The sequence below is a fragment of the Carassius carassius genome, chromosome 40 (assembly GCF_963082965.1).
Source record: "Carassius carassius chromosome 40, fCarCar2.1, whole genome shotgun sequence".
Taxonomy (NCBI): Eukaryota; Metazoa; Chordata; class Actinopteri; order Cypriniformes; family Cyprinidae; genus Carassius; species Carassius carassius.
The window spans coordinates 14,064,424-14,082,669 of NC_081794.1; the positions used below are offsets into that span (position 1 = coordinate 14,064,424).

The 18,246-nt window shown below is 35.6% G+C and overlaps 3 protein-coding genes across 5 annotated transcripts in view; 2 read left to right on the forward strand and 1 right to left on the reverse strand.

Annotated features, from left to right (window-relative positions):
• zc3h7bb (zinc finger CCCH-type containing 7Bb) overlaps positions 1-4,389 on the forward strand; it is a 26,651-nt gene extending 22,262 nt beyond the window's left edge. For 2 of the 3 annotated variants that reach the window (XM_059532110.1, XM_059532111.1), the window contains exons 20-22: positions 945-1,053; positions 1,174-1,307; positions 1,410-4,389. In XM_059532110.1, coding sequence (XP_059388093.1) covers positions 945-1,053; positions 1,174-1,307; positions 1,410-1,448 — 282 coding nt within the window. In that variant the 3' untranslated portion in view covers positions 1,449-4,389. Of the gene's footprint in view, positions 1-944; positions 1,054-1,173; positions 1,308-1,385 lie in introns of all 3 variants that reach the window. The other variant, XM_059532112.1, reaches the window with a different exon arrangement.
• An 811-nt stretch (positions 4,390-5,200) lies between these two features.
• On the forward strand, positions 5,201-11,114 carry tefa (TEF transcription factor, PAR bZIP family member a). Its single transcript, XM_059532116.1, has 5 exons — positions 5,201-5,451; positions 7,692-8,039; positions 8,252-8,460; positions 10,688-10,899; positions 11,033-11,114. The coding sequence occupies exons 1-5, from the start codon at positions 5,376-5,378 to the stop codon at positions 11,052-11,054; spliced, it is 867 nt and encodes a 288-aa protein (XP_059388099.1). The 5' UTR covers positions 5,201-5,375; the 3' UTR covers positions 11,055-11,114.
• Positions 11,115-12,612: 1,498 nt separating this feature from the next.
• phf5a (PHD finger protein 5A) lies at positions 12,613-17,154 on the reverse strand. The gene is made up of 4 exons (XM_059533011.1): positions 16,802-17,154; positions 13,719-13,742; positions 13,431-13,597; positions 12,613-13,202 (listed from the first exon to the last, which is right to left on the reverse strand). Exons 1-4 carry the CDS (start codon positions 16,851-16,853, stop codon positions 13,113-13,115), a joined length of 333 nt encoding a protein of 110 aa, XP_059388994.1. The 5' UTR covers positions 16,854-17,154; the 3' UTR covers positions 12,613-13,112.
• Between the last annotated feature and the right edge of the window lie 1,092 nt (positions 17,155-18,246).

An 18,246-nucleotide genomic window follows, 5' to 3' on the forward strand; every position in this document is an offset into this window, starting at 1 on the left:
TAAACATCATACAATGTAATATTTATGGTAATGGAAGTTATTGTCTATTGTTAATTATACAGAAATATTTATTTTCTTAAGTTTCTATCAATAGCAATTCCGTATCATTCTTTTCAAACAAATGATAGGTTGAATACATATTTCTAGCACAGATCTTAATACTATTGTAATTATTGAAATTAAAATGACATTTATGCATTTAGCAGACGCTTTTATCCAAAGCGACTTACAGTGCATTCAGGCTATCAATTTTTACCTATCATGTGTTCCCGGGGAATCGAACCCCCAGCCTTGCCTCAATGCTCTACCAATTGAGCTACAGGAACATTAAATTAAATTAAAATAAATTATTAGGGTTTGGTATTAGTATAGATTTCTCCATTTGATTTGTGTTCATTGATTAGATGACAGTTTTTAAAGGTAAAAAGTTTCTAATAACTTGTACTGTTAACTATATACAGGGAACCTCAACCTTCTCATTGCTATTGTATTAAATGTTAAAATTAATAACAGCACCAAAACATTCTGTGTTTATTTGTACATATAATCATCAATGGTTGGAGTAAAACTGAACAAACATTTAAATTAAACAAGTCAGTTTTTTATTAACTCTATAATAATTTTTCTACTCCATTTTTTTTTTTTTTTTTTTTTTTTTTTAATCAAGCATATCTTCTGATATTCATTAACTAGTAGTAGTGTGGAAAAGATAATTGCTTCACTCATTTTTCAAGTTGCCACTTGAATTGCGATGACCTCAGTGATCTGTCACATTAAAGTGTGTCAGAATTTCATGATAAAATTGACAATTTCAAAGCTGAGATTTTGTATTTTTTTTTTTTTTATCAAAGTTTAAGTAATGCAAGTATTTCCCATTAATTAGTAATTGAGTATTGTTACATAATCTCTATGCTTTTTTTTTGACTGTTCGTTTGTGCTTGCAGATGTGTGTTCATGTCATGAAACAGAAGAAGTGCCACTATATTGGGAACTGTTCTTTTGCACACAGTTTGGAGGAGCGGGATGTGTGGACCTACATGAAAAACAACAGCTGTGAGAATCCATTTCTTTTAACTGAATGATTTATAGCTTGGTGGGTGTGATTCACTGATGTTTTCATAATCCATTAATGCGTTTTAATACAAGCTGTGTATCTCTCTGTGCTCGCTTAAGTGAGAGACATGCAGCAGATGTATGAGATGTGGCTTTCACTGACCAATCAGAACCGGCGTGCAGACAGCAACCTAATGACTCCACCCCCAGAGGAAAAACAGATCGCCATGCCAACTGACTATTCTGAGTCAATGGTGGGTGGTTGCAGAAGAAAGTGGTTCGTTTGTGTGAAAAAGTGGAAAGCTCTAATTTTTCTTAAACTGTGTTTTCAGATTTATCTGTGCTCTTTTTGACAGGTTGGGCGACGGATGTCTGGTGGTGGAGGGGATCTGTGACCTGGGCGGTTTGGATGAGTCTTCATGTTCAGATGTCAGCTTCTAAGGCCCTTTCTCACTCTTTCAGTGCCACTCTGGGAAGTACCAGGCTCTGATGCCTTTAAGGGCAGAGCGCCTGTCTATAGGATTAACACCGTGATTGTTGCCACATACACATCCCCCACATGCTTTTTCACCCATTATCAAACACATTCGCCCCCTCACTGACATGACACTTGGCACAGGCTCATAGGGTGTATGTGAGTTTACACTGGTACTTTTACAGCTAACTCGTGTAAGGGCAGTTTGTTTTTACGTTCCCTAAACACATTTCTGAGGAGTTGATGATCTATTCCCACAGTGCTTTTTAAACTCGAAACCAAAACAGACTGTGTCCCCCCCGTATTAAATCAAATCACCTGCTATGAAGGCCACTCATGTTTCAGTCAAGTATGTGGTGTCAGATATCAGATTGAAGTTATGAAGTGCTGCTTAACCCTGTGTTCCTGCCATATTGGTAGAAGAGTTTGAATGTACAGCCATAAGTGGCCATTTACAACAAATTTGAGATTTGTTTGGATGTCGAATGTATTTGATAAAACAAGGCAATTAATAATGGACTAAGTAAAAAACACCCCAACTTGCGTAATGCCAGTCACAGGTCTTGCACTGACACACACACACACACACACACACACACACATTTCCTCATTCTTTCCATTTGCACTGAGGGACAGTTTGGCAGTGCTTGATAAAGAAGATAGTGAACACACAAGGGCTGTTCGTAGTCTTGAGTGATCTGACAATTTGGACTGAAAATACACTTTGTATTAATTTTTATTTTTCTTTGGAAGAGTGTTTGGAGGTTGGAAGATGCTTCCGTGTTTGTTCATTCAAGATATCAGATTGGGATTTGAAGTGCATAATCTGTAACACCCATAAGATGCTACTAGGAGACTCTTGTTCACCACAGTTCAATAATAGCTCATTAGTTCTATATATATATATATATATATATATATATGTATATGTACCGTCTATTGATTTCATATTAAGAGCATGAACGGAGATGCGTTACAGGTATATAGGCAAAAGAGCTGCCCTGCCTATGAGTAGTTATGTTCATAATATACTGTAAAGACATGCAGTGCTACACTTAGTACGCCTTGTCACATAGATAGATATATATATATATATATATACACACACACACACATGCACGCATATCTACTATATTGGCATACTACTAATGATTATTGATAACTTAGCAGTTAAGCTTAAGTATAACCTTACCTTGTATTGATTACATAGAACTTCTTGTTATTGAGCTATGCTATATGACATGTATTGCTAATTAGATGGTTAGTGATTTTTTTTTTTCTTATGAGTCATTCCAGAAGTATCCAATTTGTGAGGTCTACGTGAGAATTTGCTGCCCCAAACTGCCTATAAATACTATAGAATGGTAATTGAAGCACCCTGAGATTGGTTTGTTATAGTAAATGGAACCAAGTTCGTACTTCCCATTGAAAATCAGGGTTTAAATGAGATGTGGAGGAGCAAATTTGGCCTGGTAACAGATTCCAGTCTGTGTGGAGATTGAGAGGGACGTTCTGGAGTGACCTAGTACGCTTTACCGAACGATCGTATTATTACTACTGCTATTATTATGATGATTACAGTGATGATAATGATTGCCATTATGACTACTTCTATCTTCCTATATGCTATTGATATACGTATATGTTAATTGCTATGTATAACACTTTAAATATATGTATCCATGTATGAATATAATACTTAACGGTGAATTATGTCTGTGTATGCTTCGTGAGCTGTCCGGAATAGAGGAATTGAGATCCTAGGGTAGTTATCTGTCTGTTTTCTTTCAACCTAAACAATGGAAAGCCAGTGACACCATTAACATTAAGAGTGTGATGCTTTTGTGATGTGTTTTAGTTGCTGTCAGTTTTCTGAAACCTGGGATCTCCTTTAAGAGGCTTTATAGAGTGGTTGTAGTAAAAAGACATTATGCCTTAGCAACTTTCCTCTGCACCACGTTCTGGATTGTTCATGATCCTTACAGCACTATACTGTGACGGGACACAAAGCATACATGGATATTTATGTTTGTCTGCATAGCGCCTTATACGATACATTTATATATGATTATAAATACCTTAACAAATAATCCTACTCTTTCAGTAGAATGAGAGATACACCATTAGACAACTTGTTTAAAGAAATAGGGGAGGGAAGTGTATTGTTAATGTTCTCTTGATTCGCAATGGAGACTGGTTTTGCATATAAATCTCATCTGAAATTTTCTGAAAAAATGTGATCATGCTGAGATGGTAGTGTGCATAACCGCTGAGAGAACACAACCTGAGAGCAGAGAAGCTCAGTTAACAGTCTCTGTTGTTCAAACATGGGATGGAGTTTGCAATCATTCATATTCATATCAAAGGGTTGGTACTGCTGGCCAATGACTCTCTGGAGGCTGCAGTAATGGTCATTTACTCACTCTCAATTTAAGTTTATTTTATCACAGAACTGGAATGTTTTGGGCTCTCTTGACTTCGCAACGAAAGAAGGTTTGCCCATTTTAAAATGACCTTTGTGTTTGCACACTTTCTAGATGAAGTGTAAAGCAGAAATATGTTCATAATAATTCATGTTCTGCCTGAAAAGACAATGTGGGATTTAGCAAATGTTGGATTGTATCAGTTGAGCTGTTTCTGTTGGGTTCATTTTTCACCTGCTTAGATAACCAGTAAAAATCAGGGTTTTGAAAAAATGAAAAGGAAAAACAACAATGCCTCTTTTTGTACTGTTTTTTTTTTTTTTTTTTACATTTGCTTGTTTTATTTCTTATTTTTCTCCCTGGTTGGAAGTGAAATATTGATCACAGTGGACCAATTCTCATGAAAGTGTTTAACAATAAATAGACTGTTTTAGAAAATGTGTCTGATTTAATTCATGTTGATTCAACTGTTAGCCTTGAGGCCATCTATGTTCTATAGTGTACTCTAGAAATAACAAAATGCACTTTAAGAAATGCGTTTCAAGTTTACAGTAGTGTGTATGTCATATTGATCACTCTGCACTACATATATTTTCTCCAATCAAATGCTTTCTAGAATGAGAAGTCACCTCTCTCGAAACCTGACTAGCATGTAGCCCATTAAATAGAATGCAAATTAAATGGTCTGTACACTTAGGCTGTATTCACTGAACAGTGAGTGAACAAAACGTAGGTAGTCTTCTTAACTAAAATATTTTTGCCTCTGTCGTTAGTGAGTCGTAGGTCAAAGATGGTAATTAAATGCTTGGAAACATACTGATACTACATACCTATGAAGAATGCAATTCACCAATAGTTATACCTGAATACGGTTCATATTCTGAAATATTTCAAACCTAATGTTTAATTTTCACTTTCATTTAATCTTTTATTCCGAAATACTACTAATTATTAACACTTTTTATAAACAAGACATAAAGGTCTCTCAGTCGCTGGAAAGTGAATGAATGTCACTGATAACGCAACTGGACTGAATTTCTGCCCTCAGTTTCGTAACACTGCTGACTCGCAGATTTTTTAGACTTAGATAACTTGTCTTCATTCTTATTGGCTCGCGAAGTGAATACTTACGACTAGAATGACCAATAAACTACCGCGCCTCATTGACTATTAAAAAGCATGCACACTGAAACGATATCCATTGGTCAAAATGATCATCCCTATGGAAGGTGATTTGGGGCGGGACTAGATAAGTAACTTCGTGGATACGACAGGTGTTGTGAGTGACCGCAAGGAAAAGTTTGAGAACTCTTGGTGCATCAAACTGATCTTAATGTGAGAGACAGTTTGAAGTGGAAGCTCTGATTAAGCGTCTTTTGCATCCAGCTGTTTCCCAGGTGTTGAGCAACTGATACTGTTTTGAGATGTCTTTAGAAATTCCGGAAATATTCAAATCCTTGCTTGAGTTCCCCTTTTCTGTCCCTTCGCTTGATGAAAACGGTAAGATTTTTCACCATTGGCTCGATAGAGAGAAACTTGAACACACCAATTTACCCAAATTCCCACTATATAGTGTGCAACTGACACATTTTGGTATTCTGCAGGGTTGTAAGTAGATGGTACCTGTTCAAAACAAGACGTACATTGACTGTATGTCCTGTTTTATAGCACAAGTAATGCATAAAATGAACGTAAACTTTTGTATGATTAATAAGTGTCAACAGCATTGAGAAATAGTTTGCTAACACAAGGTTTTGTGGCTAGATTGCTAAAAGTGGCAAAATAGACTGTATTTGCAATTAAACTTAATATCGTGGTATGTCTGTTTTAATTAATTTATTTATATATATATATATATATATATATATTTATTATTTTTTTAGGAAATAATCAAATATAATCTTATTCAGAGTCTTATTCATTATTGACAGCATGCGGACTGTCTTATAAGAGTTTTTGTAAAGATCTTGTTGTTGCACCAAGTACTTTGCTTAACCTGGTGTAGAAATGTTCAACTTTTGGTTTATTTCAGTAATTTAGCTAAGATGTTAAATTGTGCAAAAAAAAAAATAAATAAAATAAAATAATAATCTTCTATACAATATGATTCTGTAAATTGGTATTAAAACGACAATAAAAAAAATGCAACCGTAAAAGAAACGTAAATGCAAAAACATGGATAAAAAGCAAAGAATGTGGAATGCAATCGCTTATTGATTTTATATATATATATATATATATATATATATATATATATAACAAAACATAGAAAGAGCATGAAATATGACCGGATAACATAAGTTGCATATCACCTGTCTTAAACCCAAGGGTAAGCTGTTTGCATCCTATTTTTACACGTGAAACTTGGAATATTTTTCCTATACCTTTACTGCTTCATTATTGGTCAGTATTCACACTGTGCTTGCCATGAGTGCACGTGCGTGGCCATGTGCCAAAACCCCCCTTGAACTGGTTAAGATATGGGTTCACAGACCGTTCTCCTGCGGGACATGATCTAAGTTAATCTAAGTTAATCTAACTATGATCTAAGTGCTGATTAAGTTAATGCCTAATAGAAAGTGACCTTGAAGGTCACTCTTACTATGAAAGGGAGTTTATTTGGAATAGATTGGTAAACGTTTAAAAGGCATGTGATTTTAAAGTTTTATATGGCATGTATGCCCACAATTTAAACCCAGGTGTGTTAGTCTATTAATATGGGTCTTGTGACCTGTTTTTATACAGTCTATGCTCGTGACACGTTTTTCTAACACATTTGTGAAAATATATGTAACCGTTTTGACCGACCAATGAGGGGGTTGGTTTTGACGTCAACGACACACTGACACACTTCCGTGTCATCGCGCCTATTTAATTATTAATGAGCGTCATTGAACCTATCCGCATCCTAAAAAAAGTGTATGTGTGATTTATTAAAACACACTCTCCTCTAGCTTGCTGCGAAATCGGATCAAACACAGGAGTCTGAAAAGGCGGTAAACCCGGCGAGCTGATATCAGAATCGATTTTTTTTTTAGTGCAGGAGTAATTGAAAATCATTTTCCTGATTAAACTTAAGTTAGGGATTTCACGTTACGCTATTCTTACGCGCGGCACGACAGCGTCGGTCGAAATGGACGTGGACCCTGTTTCCGTTTCGACAGACGCAGGTTCTGATGCTCCTTCTCCTGCCTTTCCAGTAGTTTTAAGGAAAATCATGGGTATTCCGCCACTGAATCTTCTCGAAGGCGATGACGGTAAGTGCCTCTGCACCAGTCGGCTCTCGCGGTCTGTGCTCGCTCTGTCGCCGAATGCATCGTGTATGTTAAATATAAAAACAGACCAGGACACTTTTCTCAGTGTAAATATAAAACGTGTTTATTTGTGTCATTTATAACATGGTTCACGGGCCTTAATGATTTGCATTCTCGAAAAACTGGATCGAACTAGTGGTGTCCTCTTCGTGAATAAATCGTTTATTTATCCGGTTCTTTGAACGAAACTCTTTGCAAGAAGAACCGATTATAGTCACAAGATAAAACTGATACAGGTTGTTTATTTTTCCAAATGTGCACTTTAAAAAAAATATATTTTTAGACTTCTATTACTGATACAATGTACCAGTCATATTGTTAACTTTACTTTTTAAAGGTGAATTTCTTTTGTTGCCAGTCTGTCTAATGTAAATTACGTGTAGATTTGGAATTCGAGCAAAATATTATTGGGATTTTATATGACAGAAAATGATAAAGAGAAAGTCTTTGAAGATGTGGACTCTGGAGGGGTCAGTGGAATGGGACCATCAGCTGCCTTAACACCTGCCATCTGGGAAAAGACCATTCCCTATGATGGCGAGACCTTCCACCTGGAATACATGGATCTGGAGGAGTTTCTCATAGAGAATGGCATTCCTGACGCAGAGGATGAGGGTTTGCAAAAGATTCTTGCGAAAGAAAACGCACAGCTTAAAACTGAAAAATCGTCCACGACCTTTACAAGCAAGACAGAGCCGGCGATCTCTCTTATGCCAGTCATGGAGCTGGATCAGTGTGAGGAGGAAGTGGTCTCAATCACGGACGCCAAATCAGGTCAGGAGAGAAAACACAACATAGTGTGCTTTGTCTCAACACACTTAATCCATTAAACAGTCAAGCGTTTTATCATGAAGGTCTGACTTAAAGACTTGACAACAATTAAGTGATATTTAAACATTCAGTTGAAATAGCAAAAATGTCTGAAACTAATGAAACCACTAGAATTTGATTTAATTTCATTACTGTGATTTACTGATTCACCACAGATGAGGAGCGTGTGACGCCAGAGCCCATTAATCCAGATGATATCGAGGTAGAGGTCCCCTATGAGCCAGATCCCACAGACCTTGTGCTGTCCAGCATACCTGGAGGTGAACTGTTCAACCCTCGCAAACATCGCTTCTCAGAGGAGGAGCTGAAGCCTCAGCCTATGATCAAGAAAGCAAAGAAAGTGTTTGTGCCTGAGGAACAGAAGGTAAACGCACAGTCGAACCTTCCTCAGGGTTATTATACTGTATTTAACTAAAACCATTTAATTAACTTGATGTACTAAAATAAATGAAAAATGAATAAATATTGTATACACATTTAAAAAAAGAACTGGTAAAAATGACAACAACAAAATGTACTAAAACTAACTAAAAGTGTAAACTGAACAAAATAATTAAACTTATTTAAAATATTAATATAAACTATTCAAATCTCAAAAACACACAAAAAAACACTGACTTTAAGGTCCCGTTTTTCGTGCTTTTTTTTGAAGCTTTGATTGTGTTTACAGTGTGCAATATAACCTGTTCATGTTTCGCGTGTAAAAAAACACAGTATTTTTCACACAATTCACTTATCTGTATACCGCTGTTTTCACTGTCATAAAAACGGGCTGATGACTTCCTTGTTCTATAAAGCCCCTCCTTCAGAAATGCGTAACGAGTTCTGATTGGGCCAGCGGTTCCTGTGTTGTGATTCGACAGCAGCTGAGAGCAGGCTGCCCTCCTGGAAACGCGATTGGACTAGTTTTGAGAAGCAAGTGGGCAGGAGCATGTGCTGGAGATGTACTTATAACCACAGGATCGTTTTTACTGACGAGATGCGCATGAAAATCGCATTCTATTTCTTTGCACATCCCTACAATCTAGTTAACAAAGCTAAACAGCGTTGCCCTTTGTGTAATAAGGTACAGAAACTGTTAAACGCACCAACTTACATAATAAAATACACTTACCGGTTGTGGTCCATAAACAATACCTTCTGCAGACAAAGAGGGAACTGCTCCATTTTTCAAGAATAATCTTTGTGCGAATCCGGCATTAAACTGATTGAGATTGAGGAAGCTGTCCTCAGCAAAATGTGCTGCACATAGTTTTACATGTGGATTATAATTTTCGGGAACCGAGTTAAACATAAATTGTAACCATTGATCTCTAAGAAAAGCGTCCCTGGGAAGGCCAAACAAAGGTGATTGGACTCCGAGATGAAAATAACAGCGTTTCGGCGACAAACGCAACTCTTCCTCTTCTCCATCGGAGCGCAACAAGACCACGCCCCCTTTTTTGTGTATTCATGTGGGAGGAGGTTAGTCAAAAAACTGTTTTAGTGACATCATTACTGCAGGAACTAGAGGGATGTAGTCAAAACGGGTCATTCGTTTTAGGCGAATTCTGTTAAATAAAATATCTCGCTTGGCATTGAACTTTGAGCTTTAGAATTTCACAGATATTATTTTTACTCTAACAACAATATTACACACTAACTAAAGTTTAAAACATGGGATCACGAAGAACAAGACCTTTAAATATGACCATAATGTTGTATAAAATTATGCCAAAAATGACAATTCCGTCATTACTCACCCTTATGCCATTCCAAACCTATGAGACTTTCGTTCATTTTCCAAAAATAAAATTAAGATATTTCTGATGAAATCCGAGCGCTTTCTGACCCTGCATAGACAGCAAAGGTACAACCACGTTCAAGGCACAGAAAAAGGTAGTACGGACATTGTTGAAATAGTCCATGTGTCATCAGTGGTTCAACTGTAATTTTATGACACCACAAGAATACTTGTTATGCACAAAGAATAGAAAATAACTTTTATTCAGCAATTTCTTCTCTACGTTGTCAGTCTTCGCGGTCACGAGAGAACTACGACGCATGCGTGTGGTGCTGCTGACACAGAACCTGGATGCGCTGTGCCTTGTTTACAAGAAGAATGCACACGCATGCATCATGGTACTCTTGTGAACGTGCATCGAAAGACTGAAAAAAATTACTCGTAGCTTCATATAATTACTGTTGAACCACTGATGTCACATGTACTATTTTAATCATGTCCTCACTTCATGTTTGCGTTACCTAACAAAATATCTTAATTTGTGTTTCAAAAATGGAAAAAAGATGACATGAGGGTGAGTTATTAATGACGGAATTTTCATTTTGATTTGATCAATTTTCATCTTTGACTTTGATCAACAAAGCCAAGCAAATGTTTATGCCTGAAGCTCAGAACTTAATTATACAGTTACACCCTAAACGTAAAGACACGAGATGTTCTGAAGTCTTTGTCAACAAATACGTGAATGTGTGTTATGTAAAATATATTAACAGTTGTATTTTCTAACAACACCGGGTCATTATAAAAATAGAGACCGAGAAAAATCTTGTTCCCCAACATTTGATTTTATGTTCACTCACTATTTCAGGATGAGAAATACTGGCAGCGGAGGAAGAAGAACAACGTTGCAGCCAAACGTTCACGCGATGCCAGGCGCTTAAAAGAGAATCAGATCACCGTACGAGCAGCCTTTCTGGAGCGAGAGAACTCCGCTTTGAGACAGGAAGTGGCAGAGTTGCGCAAGGACTTTGGGCGCTGCAAGAACGTTGTGGCACGCTATGAAGCCAAATACGGACCACTGTAAGGGACAAACGTGCATTCATATAAACGTATAACCAAAACAGCCCCACTCAGAGTTAAAATACAGCAACTCTTAGAGAAGTAGCACTGTAAATAATGTGGTGATTAACAACCTTTTCTCTTCTTTTTCAAGTGCACCGGCTGAAGACTTCTAAACATTTATTGATTTATTTGCATTTATGAAAGGCAATAAATTAATAATGGTGATGATTGAAGAGGAGAAAACAGGAGATAAATGATTATGATTAAAAAAAAAAATCCTGTCAACCACTATTATCAATATATCATTTTCAATATATCAAAACCCATCATTTTAATATTACTTCAGTTCAAAAGCACACCCATGTATATCCAATGGAGCTTTTAAAGTCTTTTTTGTAATGCACCAAGGTAAAAGAGGTCTTCCCTCTCTTGTTCTTCTTTTATGACAAGTTTTGTAATATCAAGGTAGTTTTAGAAAATAATGTGCATTGGAAGTCTTCAGTCATAAAGAATGACTGGCATTGAGAATTCAATATACTTTGTATCTTTAGTATGTTTATCTTTGACTACTCTGAAAAATGACATTAATTCAAAGAATTCCTTCGGCAAATTTGGTACAGGGTACCAATTGGTGCATTTTGCCTTCAAAAGTAGAAACTACATGCCATTATTGAAATATGGTGAAAATGTATCACTACAGATAACTGTTAAAATGGAAAAAAAACTGTAAGCAGGAATTGTAAATGTGTATATTTTTTTTTTTGTGCTGCAAAATACTACTTTTTTTTGTCTTACTGTCAGCGAGTGTTGGAATTATGTGCTCTGTATATCTGTAAAACTTAAATATATATAGATCTGGTTTAGATTTAGTGTCTTTCATAAAAACAGATTAGATCCTCTAAAATCCTACCTTGTTTACCTCATCATGGTCATTTGCCCTTTATGGGAGTCATGGAGGTCAGTTTATGTACAAAAATAACACTGTACATGTGACGGATCTTGTATCTGCTTAGAACTTAGAAAAACAAATTAAGTGCTGTTATAGTTTTTCATATGTATCATATGAATATTTTTTTCAAATAACTTCGAATTGCTACTGTTCTTTTGGGAGGAATGAAATCTGTTTGTGAGTCTTATAAACGTTTTTTTTTTTACTTGTAGATGTTGTCTCGGCGTCTTGTTGTGATGTACATATTATTAAAGAATTCAAAAGCGGGCCTTGCTTGCATGTCCTGCATTTATGACAATATGTAACAGTGTATTCGATCAGAAAATGCTTTGATGCCTCAGAGAATTATGACTAATTGGATCTCAAATTTCAGATGAAAGAGGAGCGTTGTGTAACAGACAGATGCAAGAAAAAAAATTTGCATAACACAAAGAGGGTGGGGCTAAAGAAGACAGTGTGATATGCAGATAACTGAACCAAATAAACTCCAGGCCGAAAAATAATGCTGCTTTTCGTGGTGGTTTTCTTCAGAAGCGATCACATTTAATTTAAGATTACCTTACATTTATTGAATTACAATTCTCAAAAGGATTTGACCAGCATATGCCTAGCAAGCCTATACGATCTCAAATCACTTATCACAGATTCCTTTACTTAAATGGGCAAAGGCACACATTTAAAACAAATCAGGGCAAATGCAGTTTCAACATGTTGGAGCTGGTTTATGTTGATACATATGAATTTAATGACTGAATAATAATGGATTTTGCTGACACAATATTATGTTTAAAGAAAGGCAATAAGAAGATTGTGTTTATACTAGTAAAATCTATATTTGGAATGTCTTTCCTTCCTGTGACGTTGTGTTCCTGAGGGAAGCCACAAGAGCTTGAATTAAACACTGGATAAAGTTTGTGTAGCCAAAAAATAATACCCAGAACAACCTGATTCACAATGTTGAAATTTGAATTATAAATAAGCCCAGGGCTCTCATCTTGAACTCTCTATAAAAATTCCAGCTGCTAAGTCCAAAAGTTGCTAGAGATAAAATATTCATTCTTACAAGCATCTAATCATCTAAAAATTAAAAATAAAAGGTTGTCAATAGCCAGGTGAATACTAGAAGCCTGCAGGTTACAAGTAAGCAGTATTATGAGTATCAAAATCTAACAGAAAAGCATAATCAACATCACAGCATTAAAAAATTTATTGGAACAACGTGATAACAAAACGGAAAACTCTTGCGTGGAACGACTGTGACAAAGAACATCCCTTTGTTTCTTCACCTCTTCTTGAAGCCATATTTTTTTCTCTCATAGAAAAGGTCAGTCTTCGAGCTGCCGAGGTTTACAATCTTGGGGCAGCCATCCCTCTGTGTAACAATGAAACAGACAGCTCTTCAGAAACTTAACGTAATAGAAATCATGCATGTAAAATCACAATTACATTTGACATTTTATTCAACATGAGATTAAACAGCAAGCCGAGCAGTGAAAAAGGAAAATATGGTTACACATCACTGATACTGGGCAACATAGGCTTAGCATCAACCAGTCAAACAATACTTCAGCAGAGCCGAATGTAGAGCAGATTTACTGACATCTTTCTCCAGGATGGTGCACTCTTTGCAGTAGTATGCATTAGATACTCCAGGACCTCCACAAATGACACAGCGCCCTTGATAAGACCCATAGTTGCACTCGTCACAAATACGAACTAGTGTACAAGGCCTGACAAAAGAGTCACAGATAACACATCTGCCGTCACCTTAAAACGAAACAGACATTTGTTGAGTTAAAGAGTGCAAAAACATTGATCACTGAAAACACATGAGATTTCTTGGTGACAAAATGGCCAGGCTTCAAACCAATAAAGTTAAAAAACTTACATTTTTCACATAGTCTTCCAGTGGCTGCAATGAAAGGAAAGATCAAATTAGATTCAACATATCAGACTGAAACATTGCAAATGAACACAACAGCAAAAAGTATTAAAAAAAATTTATTAAAAAAAAAGCAATAGTGCTCTACAATACCAGCTTTTTCTCAAAATAAATATATGGTTAAGCTGTTAACTGTTACCTAAAGAAGAAATTAATTTTATTTTTAATTTATTAATAAATATTAATTCATTTGATATTAGTGCTAGCAAACATTCTCACTGCATTGTTAGCTATAGATGTGCTCGTTAAACAAGTATATTAAATAGGCATTCAATTTGGGTATTAACCCTTAAAGACACAGAACATTTTTGTATGGAGGACTAAACCTGCACAAATTAAAAATAAATAAATGAATATATAGATAGATAAATAAATACATGTAATAAAAGGAAAATAGATAAATAAATGATGTGATAAAAACAAAAAAAGTTCATTTGTAATAAAATTACATCCTGAATTTATATTTTCAATTACATTTTTCCTTTATGTATTATTTTCTTCTACATTTATTTTTATTCTTTTTAAGTTTTATTTACCTATACTTTCATTAATTTTTATATTTACTTTATTTATCTTTACATTTATTTATTACCAAATTTTTTTATTTTTATATGTATTTATTTATTCTCGCATGTATTTATTCCCAGATTTATTTATTTATTTATTCATTTATTTCTTTTTACTTTTCCGTGTGCAACATGGAAATGAGTGAGGCGGTCCCTGTGGAGCGCCGGTGAATCATTGGTTGAGAGCTCACGCAGAAGCTTCATATTAAACTTATAATAGAGATCGAATGTACCAGAACAATTGGAGAGGTCCAATATATTTTCACAGATTCCCATTTATTATGTTTAATTATTTAAAAGCGACTGAATTCAGTTATTTATCGTCATAGTTACATCATTAAGCCCGGAACCACCAACATCATAAATAATAAATAAATGTAAAACAAATACAGAAAATACATAAAGGAAAAAAGTAATTTAAAATGTAAATTCAGGATTAAATTTTATTATTTCAATTATTTATTATAAAAAAACATTTTTTTTTATTTTCCTTTTATTACATTTATTTATTTATCTATATATTCATTTATTTATTTTTAACTTCAGCAGGGTCCATATTTTTGGGGCGCCTGACACACCTGTACTTTTCTTTGTTTTTCAGACCTATTCTAGCAGTCAGCATCAAGTACCATCATTATAAACAGGAGAACTTAAAGTTTAAGTCTAATAATTAATGCGGGTTCTGTGAGAAAGATATTGAAACTGTGGAACATATGTTTTTCCAATGTGAACTTTTACAGACTTTTTGGCTGGAATTTCAAAACTGGCTTCATTTCAAACATATATCAATACACCCTTTGACTGTGGTCTCAATTAAGGTTGGAGTATTGTTGAAGGATAAGATCCTAGACTTTTTAATAAATAACTTTATTACTTTGTGCAAATACTATATTAATAGATGTAAATATTTATAGGTTAAACCCCACTTCAGGAGATGGAAGAATGAACTAAAGATATTTGCAAAGTCTCTTCATTACATGATGTACAGGAACGCCCAGAAACTCTTATATGCTTTGAACTTGTTTTTGTTGTTAAAATAAGACCCTCATCCTTAATCCTGTGGGTTAAGTCCTACCTCTCTGACAGATCCTTCAGTGTGTCTTGGAGGGGTGATGTTTCTAAGTCACAACACCTTGCTACTGGGGTTCCTCAAGGCTCAGTACTTGGACCACTTCTCTTCTCCATCTACATGACGTCATTAGGATCTATCATTCAGAAGCATGGCTTTTCTTATCACTGCTACGCTGATGACACCCAACTCTACTTCTCATTCCAACCAGACCACTGGCACGGCACCAACATAACTCACTGGTTAAATCTTATATGCCCTCCAGAAGTTTGCGCTCTGCAAGTGAACGACGCCTTGTGGTGCCATCCCAAAGAAATTCAAAATCACTCTCACGGACCTTTTCCTGGACTGTGCCCAGCTGGTGGAATGACCTCCCAATCTCAATTCGTACAGCTGAGTCTTTACTCATTTTCAAGAAAAATCTAAAGACTCATCTTTTTCGCCAGCACTTAACCAACTAGTACTAGCACTTTTCCTTCTTTTCATTTATTTATATATATATAAAAAAAAAAAACCTGGCTATGCGTTCTGTACTAGACTAACGGAGACTTGTCATGGCACTTGTATACTGTTGTTGTTCTCGTGTTGACCTGACTGCTTCTATTGTTCTCATTTGTAAGTCGCTTTGGATAAAAGTGTCTGCTAAATGATTAAATGTAAATGTAAATATAAATGTCATTTAACTTGATACCTTAATAAAAAAAAAAAATTAAAAAGTAGTCCAAAAGACCAAAACCTATGTTTATTGTTTGAATATGGGAGAGTTTGAACCAATGCATTGGTTTCTTTTGACGAATCAATGTTGTCAAAATGTGATGATGTAATCACGTACACTATGGTGCCTCTGAATAATGAGAGTGTTAAGAGTGGGGCAGGGCCGAGAGCCGCGGGAACGGAGCGAGGCCGGTGGAGTAATTGGAAATCAGCGACATCTGCGACACTCACCGGTCTTGAGTCCCACGGAGGAGATTGGAAGGAAACAAAAGAGGAGCGACTGCAGTGAAGGACGAGAGAGGACCAGGCCTGGGCTTTATTTTGTGTTTTTTTTGTTTTGTGTTTAAATTATTCATAAAGTCCATTTTGATGGTCCGCCGGTTCCCGCCTTCTTCTTCCCAATGATTATGAAGATGTACATTATTACAGAGAGAAATAGGATATCTCTGAAATGCTGAGAATCCCTGCTTTATGTCACTTTTTAACCACTTCAGCTGTTATTTTGATTTTTTGAGAATTAGGCATATGCAATATTGGACCCACCGGTGGGTCCCCAGAGTTGATGTGGTTAAAGCATTCAGATAAGATTAGCGTTTCAAAAGTAAATTTTAGCCGTGGGTGGCTGTCTCAGTCTTTGAGGGTTAAACTCTAAATCTAGATCTGATAAACAGAAACCTTACCAACTCCAGCCTGTTTCCTGCAAAAAATCAAATCTGGGTGATGTTTGGCCATTATAAAAGCACGAACACAGAGGTGATGACCTCCAAACTTCCTCCTTCGGATGTTTTGGATTGAAGGCTCCGCAGCGTCTTACTGGACACCTACTGGACACAATAAAACATGATCATAAGGGACAAAATGTCATGCATTCGCTGATCTGGATTGCTCATGACATGAAAAGCAAAGCTTCTGCACCGCCATATTGGTAATCCCTAGTGTGCGTAAATGTTCTATTAAATTAATAGGATATTGTATAATTTTAATGAGAAAACATAAAGAAATAAGGTATATTTTGTGTTGGATCGTTACCTGTGTCTGCAGTGCGCAGCAGACACACCCACCTAAACGGTTTAAATATATCACTTATCCTGCCCTAAAAGACCATTTACACTACAGATAACATCTGAAATAAACATTCATTTACATACACATAAAATAAAAACTAATCCCGTTTGACTGATTTGCTTTAAATCGGGTGATTTTAGGTCAGCAGTTTGTGTGTGACTCAAAGGTGCTCTCTGCCAGTAGGGAATAGTAAGATGGCGGATCGAGCACTTCTGGTGGCTTACACTTGCCACGCTTGTTGATTTGGCTATTTTTTCTGGTAACAATTCTAATATTAATTTAGTATATCTCTGTAATATATACATGTAATATAATCTAATGTACATAAAATGAAATGACGTTTTTTTCTTTGGAAAATTGCTTTCTCTGTCTTCAACCCCAACATTTTATCTTTTCTTGTGCTTCAGGTCAGAACACAGCTCATTCCCTTTGAAATACTGGAAACAAATCGAAATAATACATCTTTAAGTACTAATAATTGACCATCATTGATAAAATAGGGAAAAAAATCAGTAAATACAAATAAAAAATGTACACACTGGTAGTCTGCTTTCTATATTTTCATAGCAGGATACAGAACTCCACAACAAACAATAAGAAATGTAACTAATAATCCTTTATGGATCCAGTAAGAGCTACAGTGTTAAAATACACTCATACAGTGCAGTTCAATAGAGTAAAAATATAGTAAAAGTGATATGTGATATTTAAAAGTAAATGTAGTATAAATTAAAGTGATAATAAAACAGTGAGTACAACATACAATAAAATATAAATAATATAATAATAGATTTATAATAGGTTTAGAACAGGTTTTAATTCTTGTTTAATTCCCTGTGAATAGAGTGTCTTTTTAAAGTGACAAATTCTATGCTGGTTCCCCCAAGGTTTTCCTGTGGGTTTTTATAATGGGGTTTTTATGAATAATGAAAAAAAATAAGGTCTGTATATACATAACGCTTCAGTTGCTTAACGTAACCTCGGTTCCCTGAGATAAGGGAAGTGACAATCATCGATTCATGCAGCTTGTAGTGAAGCAAGTGACATAACGCTCATTCTC

Coding starts and splice junctions, on each gene's coding strand:
- tefa (XM_059532116.1), top strand. CDS start 5,376: ATGTCTTTAGAAATTCCGGAAATATTCAAATCCTTGCTTGAGTTCCCC. Junction 5,452..7,691: donor CCCTTCGCTTGATGAAAACG/GTAAGATTTTTC, acceptor TTTATATGACAG/AAAATGATAAAGAGAAAGTC. Junction 8,461..10,687: donor TTGTGCCTGAGGAACAGAAG/GTAAACGCACAG, acceptor TCACTATTTCAG/GATGAGAAATACTGGCAGCG.
- phf5a (XM_059533011.1), bottom strand. CDS start 16,853: ATGGCCAAACATCACCCAGATTTGATTTTTTGCAGGAAACAGGCTGGA. Junction 13,743..16,801: donor CAGGAAACAGGCTGGAGTTG/GTAAGGTTTCTG, acceptor CTTTCATTGCAG/CCACTGGAAGACTATGTGAA. Junction 13,598..13,718: donor TGGAAGACTATGTGAAAAAT/GTAAGTTTTTTA, acceptor TTTCGTTTTAAG/GTGACGGCAGATGTGTTATC.